The sequence below is a fragment of the Musca domestica genome, unplaced genomic scaffold (assembly GCF_030504385.1).
Source record: "Musca domestica strain aabys unplaced genomic scaffold, Musca_domestica.polishedcontigs.V.1.1 25, whole genome shotgun sequence".
Classification (NCBI taxonomy): domain Eukaryota; kingdom Metazoa; phylum Arthropoda; class Insecta; order Diptera; family Muscidae; genus Musca; species Musca domestica.
Window position 1 is genome coordinate 3,602,494 of NW_026712277.1, and position 15,368 is coordinate 3,617,861.

General features: G+C 31.3%; 1 protein-coding gene across 2 annotated transcripts in view; it reads right to left on the bottom strand.

The window, feature by feature from the left end:
* Positions 1–1,207: 1,207 nt before the first annotated feature.
* The window catches only part of LOC101899127 (uncharacterized), a 324,327-nt gene continuing 310,166 nt past the window's right edge, over positions 1,208–15,368 (bottom strand). For both annotated transcript variants that reach the window (XM_059123686.1, XM_059123685.1), the window contains exons 11-12: positions 1,577–1,755; positions 1,208–1,511 (exon numbers count right to left, since the gene is read on the bottom strand). In XM_059123686.1, coding sequence (XP_058979669.1) covers positions 1,215–1,511; positions 1,577–1,755 — 476 coding nt within the window. In that variant the 3' untranslated portion in view covers positions 1,208–1,214. The remainder of the gene's footprint in view (positions 1,512–1,576; positions 1,756–15,368) is intronic.

A 15,368-nucleotide genomic window follows, 5' to 3' on the forward strand; every position in this document is an offset into this window, starting at 1 on the left:
AATATATATAATATATTTTAATATAAATATATAATATATTTATTTGATATGAGAACATTTTTTTGTATAAAATATATTTTTAATATAAATAAAAATAAATAATAATAAAATAAATTTTATTATTTTTTTCAAATTTATTAAGTTTAATTTGTATGTATAAAAACGAAAGAAAAAAATAAAATGTAAAAAAAATATTAAAAAAACTATTTAAAAAAAAAACTATTTTTATGAATTACAATTTAAATTTTATTTATTTTTTACAATTAAATTAAATTTAATATGTGGATAAAAAAATATAAATTAAATAACAAAAAAGGGTTATATTAAAACTTATATTTTTTTAAAAAAATAAATTAAAAATTATAAGCACACCAAAAAAATTGTTTTTGACAATTGAATAATAATAAAATAAATTTTATTAAATTTTTTCAAATTTATTAGATTTAATTTTTATGTATAAAAAGAAAAAAAAATAAAATGTAAGAAAAAAAATTATTAAAAAAATACAATTTTAATAGAATTATTTTTTTTTAATTAAATTTTATTTATTTTTTACAAATATTTTTATTTTTTGCTTTGTTAATATTTTTCAATTAATTTTTTTAAATAGAATTTTTTATATTCATTTTTTATTTAATTTATATTTTTATATATAAATTAAATTTATTTAATTTGTACAAAATAAATAACATTTAGTTTATATATAAAAAGTATATATTAAATAAAAAAATATATAAAAAATTCTATTTTTAAAAAATTTAATAGAAAAATATTAACAAACCCAAAATTAAAAAACAAAATATTTTGACATTTAATGGCAGATTTCAATGACAGTGATAGAGATAGTGTGAGAGATTGCTGTTTAATTTTTTTTTATTCATTTACATTATTTAATAATGTGTTTGCTTTTCATTGCATACTTTTGGGAAATATATGTTTCCATGTTTAATATTAACAAAATTAGTTTAAGACTTTTGCAGCTTTTAGGGATACTGCCTTTTGAAGTATTTTTTATTTTATTTTAATATCATATGATAGCTTAATAGTAGACACAGTAGAGTATATAAATAGTTAGTTGTAGTTTTGTTATATTAAAATTATTTTATTAGCATAGTTTTAGGCTTAGAAGTTACAAAAAATCATAATTTAGTAATAAAAATAATAATAAAAATTATTCACAATTTAATTGCTATTTTTTTTTGTTGTGTTTTGCTTTAAACCAAATATCTTAGCCACAGTAGGCTAAGTAAATACCACCACCAATATTGGGCTCTTATCCAATTGGAAGTACCAAAAACGGGAAAATGTATTTCCTCGGGTTCGCGCAGTTGCTCTTCCTCCTCGTCAATGACATTGGCCAGGGGTCGATAACGCAGAGTAAAGTTGACTTTTATCACTGCCTCTGCCACACCACCGGGAGAGGAGACAATGAAATAGAAGGTGCGTGGAACACGTTCATGCATGCTGACATAGGTTAGGCGGGCCTCTTTGCAAAATGGGGTGGGAAGGTCCTGGAAAAAATTAAAAAATATTTTTTATTTTCCAATTTTTAATTTAAATTTTTTTGCAAAATTACCTTGAAACCATAGGCCAGCACAGTGTTGCCATATTGATTGCCGGGCGTATAGACCCGATCACCATGCAGCCATCGGGCCGCATGGGCCGGGGGATTGGCACAAAATTCAACGGATAAATGCAGCGGGGAGCCAGGATATGCAACGGGTGTGGTATTGCGGGCCACAACGGTGGGTTGTCCTGCAAGTAAATAAATTGAAAATATTTTGAAAATTAATAAAATTCAAAAATGGGAAAAAATTTTTGTTAATAAAATGGAATAAAAGTAAAATAAATAATTTTAATTTTTAGAAAAAAAATCTAGCCCCTGGAACCAGGTGTGGGTCGAAATTTTTATTATCTCACCCTGTATATTCTTGATCAACATAAAATTCTATGTCGATTTAGCGATGACCGTCCGTCTTTCCGTCTGTCTAAATCACTCTAGCTTCCGAACGAAATGAAGTAGTTTGATAAAATTTTACTCAAATATATATTATGTTTGCAGGACTTTTTGTATTGAAAATGGACCATGAAAGTCTACGTTTTGGTATAGGTCCCATATAATGGTACCTCCTTATTTTCGGTATTTTGGTGATTTTAGCGACATTATTCACCGGAATTGTTTCAGATTTGGTATTTGAAGTTCGTAGTGGATACTACAGCCTAGGACAGAAAATTGTCTGTGCAGGTCCACGTCTTCGTATAGGCCCCATACAACGGTACCTCCCGATATTCGGTATTTTGGAGATTTAAGCGACATTATTCACTGGAATTGTTTGAAATTTGGTATTTGAAGTTCGTAATAGATACTACAGCCTGTGACAGAAAATTGTCTGTGCAGGTCCATGTCTTCGTATAGCCCCCGTATAACGGCACCTTCCGATATTCGATATTTTCATGATTATAACGACATTATTTACCGGAATTCTTTCAAATTTGGTATTTGAAGTTTGTAATGGATACTACAGCCTATGACAAAAATTGTCTGTGCAGGCCCACGTCTTCGTATAGCTCCCATATAATAGTACCTTCCTATATTCGATATTTTGATAATTATAGCGACATTATTCACCGGAATTGTTTCAAATTTGTTATTTGAGGTTCTTAATGCATACTACAGCCTGTGACAGAAAATTGTCTTTGTAGGTCCACGTCTTCGTATAGCCTCCATATAACAGTACCCCCCTATATTCGGTATTTTGATGATTTTAGCTACCGATTTTTTCAAGTTTCTTACTTAAATATTGTAATGGCTTATGACAAAATTTTTGGACCTGCATAGGGGTCCACGTCGTCTTATAGACCCTAATATATTGGCTACAGTCGGTAATTTTAAGACTTTAACTGAATTTTAAACGGATTTTATTTTTTTTATTTTTTATTTATTTATTTATTTTTTTTTTTTGAAAATGTCCAAATTCGTTCCAAATGTTAGAGGGTATGTAAAATTCGGGCCGCCCGAAATTACAGCTTTCTTACATGTTTTGAATAATTTTTTAATTTTTTTCTCATTTTAAAAATTAAAGCTTTATTTATCCGTTATTAAAAAATAACAAATCTCAAAATCTCTTTCTCATGGGAAATTATTTTTCCCTTCCCCGAAAACCCCTTTCATATATTTCATCATGAATTCAAAACTCTTCAATCCTTTCAATGAATTTGTCCCGGCTGTCATTGAAATAAAGTCGGCGGACATTTTGAAATTAGAGTTAAATGTTATCTCTAATAATGCCCCAGCACACACACACCCTCTCTCTCTCTCACACACAGACACACATACATAATCACTCTCAGATACACCAACACCCTACAACAACTATTACTACTAACACCACTACTTCCCCCAAAAAGGGACAATTATTGTACACGACTACTAGCTGTTTCTTTTGTAAAAATGTGTGTGTCTATTTTTGTGTGATTGTATGTATGTATGTGTGTCTAAGTCCCGAACAAGTTGTGACAACTTGTTTTACTGCTTACATCCGGTACTTTTCAACTTTTCAGAACTCATATCCGTTTGACTATGGTTACACGCTTGTATGAGGATGGCTCCTTTTGGGTTTTGGGCGGCCCCAAAAATATGGTTGGTAGCATCATCACGGTATTCCAAAATTTGCCAATGAGTATGGGTGCGGGTGTGTGTGTGAGTGTAAGCTATTTTGCCAATCTGAATGGAAAAGCTATTAAATAGGAGTCATTAAAAACATAACATGACAAAAGTTTCCCAAAAAAAAAGCAAAAACGAATAATTCTCTGCTCTATGGAAATTTTTTGAAAGCAGGATGATGATGATGGAATCTAAAACTGTCTGTAAAGTTGCTTCCTTTTTTTGGAGTATATTTTGGGGGGAGAGGTATCCGAAATAGTCATCAGGGATAATGTGCTGAATATATCTCATATTGAATGGTTTTTCAGTTTGTTGCCAATTTTTTTAGTTTATTTTAAATTTATTTTTTTTTTCTTTTGTGAAGGAGGTGAATGGCTTTTCATGGACAAATATTTGAATAAATTAAAAAATATTAGAAAAATTTAAATATTTCCATTGATTTTTTTTCGATACCCAAAAGTGGTAGTCGAAATTGGTAGAGAAAGAGGATGAGTTGGAAGGGTGGAGAGGGAGAGGGGGACGAGAGGGGGTTCAGAAGAGGGAGTTGAGAAAAGGGAGTAGAGGAGAGGGATTTGCGGAGAGGGTGTTGAGGAGAGGGAGTTGTGGAGAGGGAGTTGTGGAGAGGGAGTTGTGGAGAGGGAGTTGTGGAGAGGGAGTTGTGGAGAGGGAGTTGTGGAGAGGGAGTTGAGGAGAGAGGGTTGAGAAGAAGGAATTGTGGAGAGGGAGTTGAGGAGAGGAAGTAGAGGAGAGGGAGAGAGAGGCTATCTAACAATTTGTCCATAACAATTATTTTAATTGGAGTTGCAGTGTTATTTTGTGTTTGGAAAAAAAAACATAGCATACTTATAGGCGTTGAAATAAAAATTTATATATTATTTTACTAAAAGGATAATTTAGAACTAAAAAAGGCAAGCTTTCGAATGTAGACAAATGGAAAACAGGATATATTTTGCATATTTTTTTTTTTTTTTTTTGAGAAAAATAAATATCAGATGAGAGGAACTGATAAATGGACTACTAATATAGCTATCCAACAGTTGTTCATAACAATTATATCAATTGAAATTTATGTTTTCATAGTTGATTTAAGGAAAAGTAATTATAGACCAATTCGGATATTTTTTCTTAGGAAAGAACTAATCAATGTTTACAATTTTTTGCTACATAATTTTAGGCGCCATGAAACCATAATAACAATATAAATTTATATAAAAATAATATTTTATAGGAAATTAAGTGTATTTTTCTGTTAAAAAAATCATTGCATATTTTTAGGCACTAAACAACCTCCTTAAATGGAGGTTGGAACTGCATAACAAACACCAATTCTCATTTTATTTTTAATTATTATTTTTTTAAAATTGAAAAATTATTGAAATAGATACTAAACAGGTTAAAAAAAGTATCCTTCGGTCTTGCCGACATATCTCTACCCACAGCCAGTGTTCGATTATTTAACTATATATTTTTGACTTCTGTTATGATTATTCAAATTGATGACCATCTATGGAGTAGATTCCGAAAGAATGGACTAATAATTTCCATTTCGTATGGGACCTAAAATATAAAATATGATATAAATATTGTGACGTGTCGGGTTTTGACAACAGCAGATCGTGAGTTAGTACAAATAATGGGATGTGTGAAATATGAAGAGAACCTTATGCTTATTTCGAATTTTATGATCGTTGTGGTTATTCAAAATGTTGTCCCTTAGTGGGTACCAGAAGGAATGGTCCGATCTCTACCATATTTATGGCAGATCTTGTGATGATGAAAATATGGAGTTGTACCGAGTTTGAGTGGAAACAGATGTTAATTTCGCATTTTATGAGTTTCAAGGATATTCAAAATTGAGACCCCATGTGGGAGAGGTAATAGACCTATATATCCCATCTTTACAGCAAATCTTGAGTTAGTAGGAAAAATGGGATGTGTGAAATATGAAGGGAACCGGATGCTTATATTGGATTTTTTGATCGTTTTGGTTATTAAAATCATAGAACCTTAGTGGGGTAGGCACAAGAAGGAACGGTCCGATCTCTACCATCTTGGTAACATATCTTGTGTTGATGGAAATATTGAGATATGCCAAGTTCGAATGGAATTGGATGTTAATTTTGCATTTTATGAGCTTCATGGATATTCAAAATGTTGACCCTTTGTGAGGGAGGTACTAGAAGAAGTGGACCGATATATTCCATTTTCACATGAGATCTTGTGTTATTAAAAATAATGGGATGTGTGAAATATGAAGAGAACCGGATGCCTTTTTCGGATTTTATCCTCGTTTTTGTTCTTCAAAACTTTCACCCATTGTGGGGGAGGTACCAGAAGGAATGGCCCGATTTCTACCATCTTTTAAACGGATCTACTGTCGATGGAAATATGGAGATTTACCAAATGTGAATGGAATCGGACGATAATTTCGCGTTTTATGAGCTCCATGGATATTCAAAATATTGATCCTTTGCGGGGGGAGGTACCAGAAGGAATAGTCGGATCTCCACCATATTTGCAACAAAGCTAATGTTGATGGAAACATTGAGATGTACTAAGTTTGAATGGAATCGGATGTTAATTTCTTCATGAATATTCAAAATTATGACACTTTGTGGGGGAGGTACCAGAAGTAGTTGACCGATATATCTTATCCTTCCACTAGACCTTTGGTTTGAAAAAAAAAATAGTGTAATGTGTGCAATTTAAAGATAGTCGGAGCCTTCTTTCTCACATTTTATATGGGTCATAATTATTCAAAATGTTTACCGTTTACCGGGGTGGTACTTGATGGAGTGGATTAATATTGTCCATTTCCGCACCTATCCTAGCACCGTTGCAAATGTTAGGATTTGCAAAGTTTGGGCTAAATCGGATTATCCTTTCTATTTCGGTACAGCATTTTATTTTTTATTTATTTATTTATTTTTTTTTTTTTTTGAAAAGTTCGACAGAAGTAGTGAATCGGATCGGATTATCCTTTCTATTTCGGTGCAGCATTTTATTTTTTATTTATTTTTTATTTTATTTATTTTTTTTTTTTTGAAAATTCCGAAAGAAGTTGTTAATCGATATTGCCCATCTTTGAACTCGATCTAAGTTTGATGATAATATTACGATGTACTAAGTTCGGACCAACACGGATACTCTTTTCGAGGGTTATCGTTCGCACAAGCCAAAAAGACAAACATATAGACGGATGCTATATCGACCCCAGATGACCTGAAACGAGTTTGGTCCAAAGAAATCTGGGGTCTTAACCCGTTATTTCGACAAGACACATTTTGGCAGTATCCTCCCTGGCCATATGGCTGAAGGTAAAAATAGGATTAGACAGATGGACACAAGAGTAGGCAGATCTTCCCCTTCAGAAAATATCTCTATCCGTTATATTCCCGTCATTTCGATGAGGCACGTTTTGGCCTCATATACCCTCTCTGGCAATATGGGTGAGGGTATAAATAGGATTAATTTCCCGCTTAAACAAATAGACACTCTGGTAGGCAAACCTTCCCCTTCAGAAAATATCTTTATCCCTGCATCCATAATGAGGACCCTGCTGTAATTTTTATTAGGCAGAGGGATCGGTCGACTCACCAACTACTTCCTCCCATACATATTCCCCATCTCTGCATCCTCTACATGGAATATAGTTGCATTGGTTCTTTAGTTACAATCTCCCTGCCAATTTACCATTTTTTCTTATAAATTGTACAACAACTCCTAAAAGTATGCTTTAAATTTGTTAATATAATTCTATGGCCGCTGTAAAACACTTCAGTTAACTATTGCAACATTTCGCCCCCCAAGAGGCTACTCTCAATAATTTAACAACATTAAAATCAGAGCTTCTTCCTCTCTCTCTCTCCCACCCCCCTTCCTTAACGTGACTGGTTGCCTCCCCTCTCCCACACGCCACCCTCTAGCAATTGTTAACTTGGAATATAAAGTGACACAATGCAATAATAGTGGGAAATTGAATAATTTTTTTTTTGTTATTGTTAAAAAAAGAGAGCGAGAGAGAGGGGAAGACACAGAAAGGAACACGAAACAAGTCGCAAGTAAATAAATGGAAACTATTACAACAAAACGGACCATCCATTCCCTGGTTGAGTGCAATTTCTTTGTTTTGGTTGTTGGGTGATGGAGGTAGGAAGGACTGGCATTTAAGTCAAAAACATTTATTTCAATGCACAAGGAGAGTCGTTGGCGTTGTTGCTAAACAAAACGCCACTTGGCTAGCTGCTGAGAGTAGGAATCGGAATAAAAAGGAAAACACCAACAATTGGTGCTGCTGAACAATAATGGCCGCATTCTGTTTGAATCCTCTTCAGTTGCATGCATATTTTCCAGTTTTCTCCACTACTTTCTCCTCCCTCCTCTTTCTTTTCTTCTCCTCCTCTCCGATATTGCATTTCTATTGCCTCGTTGAGGAAAAACTTTTGTTTGCTCCACTCGCTATCGAGGGAATTGATGTAATTGCTTTAGAATACTGTTGTTACTACTGAAGAAAACATTATTATTGTTGTTAGTTAGTTTTTTCTTTTTTTGATTTTATTTTGTTAACAGCATTTTACCATTGCATATGGCAAAATAACATTGGCGGCATCAATTTGTTTGCTATTTGAAAAATACGATGGGGGGAGACAGGGACATGGCTAAGGCGTCATGGTAAGTGATTCGTCGCTTGTTTAGTTGGCCGCCAGTAAACGTTGCCAGTTATTCTCGGAATTGTTAATACCAAAAAAACACACAAAGTGGCAATTTGTTTTCGCAAGAAGAAAATTCAATTTGCAAGGAAAAAAATGTTGTTAAACAAAACGCCACCATCTCCAATGGAACTCTTAAACAATGAATTTGCATTTGGCCATAACACAATGGCATTGCATTGTTGTCTTAGTAATCGGCAATGGTTGCAGAATTAATATTATCAGCAGGGGGAGGGGAAGGGGAGGAATTTTAATTTAAGACAATAATTGATAAAAAAAAATGAAACTCATAATTTAAATTTATTGAAATGTGGAGGATTTACAATTATTGAATAGATGAAAAACTTTTAAAAAATAAAAAAACTAGGAATATTTTCTTCAAAAATTTGGTTTCCTAAAAGTATGCAATAGTTTTTATACAAAAAAATTGACGACCCTTTCCGGAAGAAAAAATATTGAGCTAAATATCAGCTAAATAATAAAAATTTACATCCCAAAAGTATGCAGTACTTTTTGGGAAGAAAACGAAATTTTCAAGAAAAAAGGTGTTAAAAAACGCCACCATTTCATTTTGAGATCTAAAACAATGAATGAAATTGACAATGACTTTGCATTGACTTTGATGGTTGAAGAAGAAAAATTATCCGAGAGAATAGGGGAGAATTTTTTAAATTTGAAGAAATAACTAAAAAAAATATTTTTAATAGTTTAATTTTTTTTAAATGCGGAGGATTCAAAATTATTGGATTTACTTATAAAAAAGTAAAAAAAAGAATATTTTCTCCAAAAACTGAATTTAAAATTTTGGTGCCCTAAAAGTATGCAGTAGTTTTTATCCAAAATATACCCCCAAATAAGAAATTTTGGCGACCATTTCTAATGGAATAATTGTTAAGCTGTTAATTATGCTTTATTATATGACAGATATAAGTATTGGAAGTTTTGACCCCTTTGTGGCTGTGGTACCAGAAGTGGTTTGCAGATATATATCATTTTCACAACAGATCATGTGTTAGCAAATATATTTGGATGTGTGAAATTTGAAGAGAGTTGGATGCTTATTTTGCTTTCTTTGAGGGTTTTGTTTTTTAAAATCTTGAACCCTTTTCATGAGAGGTAGCATAAGATATCGTCAAATCTCCACCACCTTTATAACAGATCTAGTGCTCATAGAAATATTGAGTTGTACCAGGACTGAATAGAATCGAATGTTTATTTCGCATTTTATGAGCTGAATGGATAATCGACAATTCGACCTTCTGTGGGGGAGGTACCTGAAGGAGTGGATTAATGTATTCCATCTTAATACCAGACCTTGGGTTGATAAAAATATTGGGATGTGTGAAATTTGAAGACAATCGGCCACTTACACCACATTTTATAAGAGATATAATAATTCAAAATGTTGACCCTTTGTGGGGGAAATACTTGATGGAGTGGACCGATATTTTCCTGACCTAGAACTGATGCAAATATTAAGATTTGGGCAAAATGGAATTATTTTTCCTCTTCCTGTGTAGTAAATTTTTTTTCTTTTAAAATATTGACATTTTGTGGGGGAGGTACTAGAAGGAATGGACAGATATTGCCCATCTCCGAACTCGATCTAAGTTTGACAATAATATTACGATGTACCAAGTTTAGATCAAATCAGATATACCCTTCGAGAGTTATCGTGAGTCCGTAAGTCAGCCAGACTTACGGACATCGTTAGATCGACTCCAATGGTCCATAGAGACATAGGGTCTAAAACCGTTATTTCGATGAGGCACGTTTTGACCGTATCAAATGATATATATCCTCTCTAGCCATACGGCTGAGGGTATAGTAATTTAACAAGAAAAAAAAACAAAACTGCTATTCTGATGGCGCCGAAAATTATATTATAGAATAACAATATTACAATAGAATAATATATGATATTGACCTTAAAACAAGGATGAGTTATTTGACATGCTAATTTAAAAAATTACTAAAATATTAAAGAATTTGTTTCGAAATTCTATTCCAAGATCCAATTTTGGTCTAAATTTAAAATTTAAATCAAAACAAAAAAAATACATGTTTTGGTGCCTAAAATTCTTTGAAATAAATTTATGAATAATAATCCAACAAAGTCTTTTCAATGCATCCATAAGAGGGACCCTCGATATTATTTTGAAAATTTAAGAAATATCGAATTTTCGAAATCAGAAAAGTCTTCTGAGGTCCTTAAAAGACCGTGAAAAAATCTAGTAGAGCATAAAAATATTTTTCGTGTTTAAAAAAAAATCTCGACTATTCCTTTGATTTCTAGGACTAGTAGTCCCCTCTCTGTGTTTATTAGCTATAATTTGTAGTCCCTATTTTTAAAAATATTCGCGGCTTGTAGCGCCTTAAATGCTTCTGAACTACTTGACCTTTGCCCTAAATTGCCCTGTGCAAATCTACGACTAATTGTGCCTTAAGTTTTCCTAAACATCCTCGACTTATTGTCCCAAAATGTTTCTTAGAAATTCTCGAAATGAGTTTTTATTTATTTTTAAATTGTTCGGGACTTGTCGTCTTTAATTTCTGTTTAGTTAAAAATGTGTTAAACTATCAACGACTTACATTCCCAAAAATCTGATAGAAACAAAATCAGAGACTTACGGTGCACCATGCTCTCAACACTTCTTTGCAAAAATCCACGAATTCTAGTCCGTACAATTCTTCAATAAATCCACTGCTTTTGGTACATACAATTCTTAAAAAAAAAATCAATGACTAGTCCTTAAAATTTTTCAAAAATCTAAGACTTCTAGTCCTTAAAATTCTTAAAAAAAAAATCCATGATCTTTAGTCCTAAAGATTCTTCAAAAAAATTGACGACTCCAGGTCCTTAAAATTATTTAAAATAAATAAATAAATATAAAAATTAAAAAATAACCAACTTTGGTGCATAAAATTCTCCAAAAAATCAACGACTTTCAGCGCTTAAAATTCTTCGACTTCAAGCCCTTAAAATTCTTAAAAAAAAATATCAACAACCTTTGGTGCATAAAATTCTTCAAAAAATCAAAGACTTCTAGTCCTTAAAATTCTTTAAAAAATCTAAGACTTCGAGTCCTTAAAATTCTTCAAAAAAATATATGACCTTTAGTCCTAAATATTATTCAAAAAAATTCACGACTTCAAATACTTAAAAATCTTCAAAAAAAAAAAAAAAAAAAAAAAAAAAAAAAAATAACGCACCTTTGGTGCATAAAATTCTCCAAGAAATTAAAATTCTTCGAACAAATCCACGACTTCAAGTTCTTAAAATTTTCCAAAAATCTAAGACTTCAAGTTTTTAAAATTCTTCAAAAAGTCCATGACCTTTACTCTTAGAGATTCTTCATAAAAAATTCCTGACTTCAAACCCTTAAATTTCTTCAAAAAAAAAAAAAAAAAAAAAAAAAAAAAAAAAAAAAAATCAACAAACTTTGGTTCATAAAACTCTTCAAAACATCAAAGACTTCTAGTCCTTAAAATTCTTCAACAAATCTAAGACTTCTAGTCCTTAGAATTCTTCAAAAAATTCATGACCTTTAGTCCTTAAGATTCCTCGAAAGAATCCACGACTTTAATCCATCAAAATTCCTCAAAAAAAAAAAAAAAAAAAAAAAAAAAAAATCAACGACTTCTAGTCCTTAAAATTCTTCCAAAAAATTAAAGACTACTAGTCCTTAAAATTCTTCAAAAAATCCATGACCTTTGGAGGTTAAAATTCATCAAAAAAAAAAAAAAAAAAATTACAAATTCCGCTCTACTTGTAATATGACGCCTAAAGGTATGCAACAGCCATGTTTTTGCAATTGATATTGTATCGTTTAATGAAATCTTTATCGGATTCTGAAATTAATTAATAATTTAATTTAAAAAAAAAAATTTATAATAATTATGTAACTCATTTGAGCTTCAAATCCTACTATACCTTATCACTTATGAAAATTAATTAAACCAAAAATTCCAAACTCCTCATTTTCTTAATGAACGGTCATTGGCCAACTACTACGTGGCTGATAAAAAAATACTTTTCACACAGTGTTACTGTTACACAGATATCACATGTTCTAATATGGCGCCTAAAAATATGCAGCAGTCACTTTAAAACAATTGATTTTGTATCGTTTAATGTTTACATCATTCTAAAAGATTTTTTTGTGGGATTTCAAATTCAATAAATAATTCAATTTAAAAATTTATACTTAATATTAAATATATATCCCATTTGAGCTGCGAACCCTATTGTACCTCATCACTTGTTAAAAATAATTTAAAAAATAAATAAAGACAAAATTATTGATTTACTGTTAACTGAAACTACATGTTTTAATAAGGCGCCTAAAAGTATGCAGCAGTCACTCTCTAAAATATATTTATGGGATCTCAAAATTAATAAATAATTCAATTTTATTAAATTATATTTAATATTAATTATATATCTCATCTGATCTTTTAATCCTATTATTCCCGTCCCACGAGGAAAAAATTATTAAAAAAAATTATAAGAAAATATCAAACTCGCCCCACTTTTTTAAAAAATTACAACAAACCTAACGGCCATTGGCCACATATTTTTCACGCACACAAGGACAGTTGCAAAATAACTGGTGGTGAAAATCCCCCCTTAAAAAAATCCCAGACAGTAAATATCTGATCAATGGGCAGACAGTAACAAGTGTCATGGCCCCATAATTTATTTTCCCCCTCCTCGCTGCTCCAAAATCAAACAACATAATCTGAAAATCTGTAAAAAGGGTATTTTAATTATATTAAATATTGAACCGAACCCTAAAAATTCCTGCAAAGACGATTCATTATTTTTGAAAATTTCATCAGCCCTGATAGATAAAATGGAAGGCAGCCATCATTGCAGGGCTCCTGCTTCCAGAAGACTACAAAGCCCTCCCCCACCCAAACAAACCCACACTCATGTATTTTCGGTAAGTGTGAATTGATGCTTCTATTTGCCACCACTAGAGGGTCATAAGTGTTTATTGGAGTTTTTCAAAAATTTTTGCAATTCAAACACTTAGCCATACTGGCTGTCTGTCTGCCCTGATATCCTTGCGCCATCAATGTTGTTTGGCTGACGCCACGCACAAACCCTCCCTCCCTCCCTACCCGTCACTTGACTTAAGGCAACATTTTCGAAAATTTTGCTGTCTGCCAAAAAGAATATTCCTCCATGTTGTTAATTGATTTCTCCCGAAGCTAAATAATGGAAAACTGTCTGAATTTGCTAAGTGTCGGTGGGGTCGGTTGGTCGGTGTGTGTGTGCGTATCGTTGTTGTCCAATAACATGGCCAAATCAAGAGCAACTTAAGAGGCGTTATCTAAGGGATTTTTCTCCGGAGGGTGGGGGAACAATTGAATATTTAAAGTTTCAAATGGAGATTTTTGGTTTTGTTGTTGTTTTTGTTATATTTCGAAATTTGAATGGCAAATGTTGGGCATAATTTAAAATTACTTTCATTGCAGAGATTAGTGAAAAACGTTTTAAAATAAATTCAATTAATTTTATGCCTAAAGATATGCAATGGATTATGAAATCGCCATCAACCATGAAATCGAAACAAACGTTAGAGAGAGATGAGAGTTGATTTTGATTTAAAAAACGAAATTTTTAATTTATTTAATTTAAACAACGAGATTTAAGAACTAAATAATTATATAAAAAATTAAACAAAGTTACGACTTTAAAAATAATTTTTCGAGGAAAATTGGACCACCCAAACGTAAATATTCTGGCAACCTGGGAGATATATTAATTTATGAAAATAATTCTTAAAAACAAATAATAAAATTTATAGTTTAAATTTATTTAAATTCGGAGGATATAAAATTAATGAGAAAATCAAAAATTCATAAAAAATAGAACAAAAGTGGGATATTTTCTAAAATGTACAATGAATGTAAATTTTTTAGTCTCCTAAAAGTATGCAACATATGTCAAATAATAAATCTCCTAAAATAAAGACAATTTGTAAAAATTGTTTAGCTGTTATTTATGCCAATAAATATAGTAAAAAATGTCTGAGCTCCAAAAAGTATGCAATACTCTTTATTAGAAATACTAAATCGTAACAAAGGGGGGAAATTAAGGTGGGCCATAGAGAGCTAAAAGTGGATTTCCCTAAAAAAACTAACGAAATGGTAAATGGTAATATTTTAACGACCTGGGGGAGGTATATTAATTTATAGAAATAATAAAATATAAAAATAAATAAAAAAATAACTAATAAAATTTGAAGTTTAAATTTATTAGCCTCCGTCTATACAATTATTGAAAATATTACAAATTCATAAACAAATAATTCTACCAAAACTGAATTTAAATTTTCGTTCTCCTAAAAGTATGCAACATAATTATTATTAAAAGTCCCAAACTTTAAAAAACTTTTGGTGACCATTTAAAATGAGAACCCGTTTAGCTGTTATGTTTTGCAAATAAAGTTTATAGTCTCCTAAAAGTATGCAGTACTTTTTACTGAAAGTACCACCAAATACAAAACAAAAACCACTCAAACGCAAATATTTTAACGATTTGATTTTTTTTTTTCAAGGAACCAAAGACCACCAAATAAGGATTTTTTTAAATATGCTTCAAGGATCCTTAGAGCAAATACATTTTTTTCAAGGACCTTAGAGCCTAAAACGTGTTCATTTCTTCAATGGACCTTAGAGCTATAAACATGGAATTTTAATGAAAATTTTTTCAAAGGTCCTTAGAGCAATAATATGAAAATCTTTTAAAGGACCTTATAGCCTTAATCGTGGATTTTTATCCAATTTTTTTTTCAAGAACCTTAGAGTCTTAAACTTGGATTTTTTAATGAATTTTTTTTCAGGGACCTTAGAGCCTTAAACGTGGATTGTGTTAAACAGTTTTTTTCATGAACCTTAGAGCTATAAACGTTGAATTTTTAATGAAAAAAATTTCAAGGACCTTAGAGCTATAAACGTGGATTTTTTTTATTAATTTTTTTCAA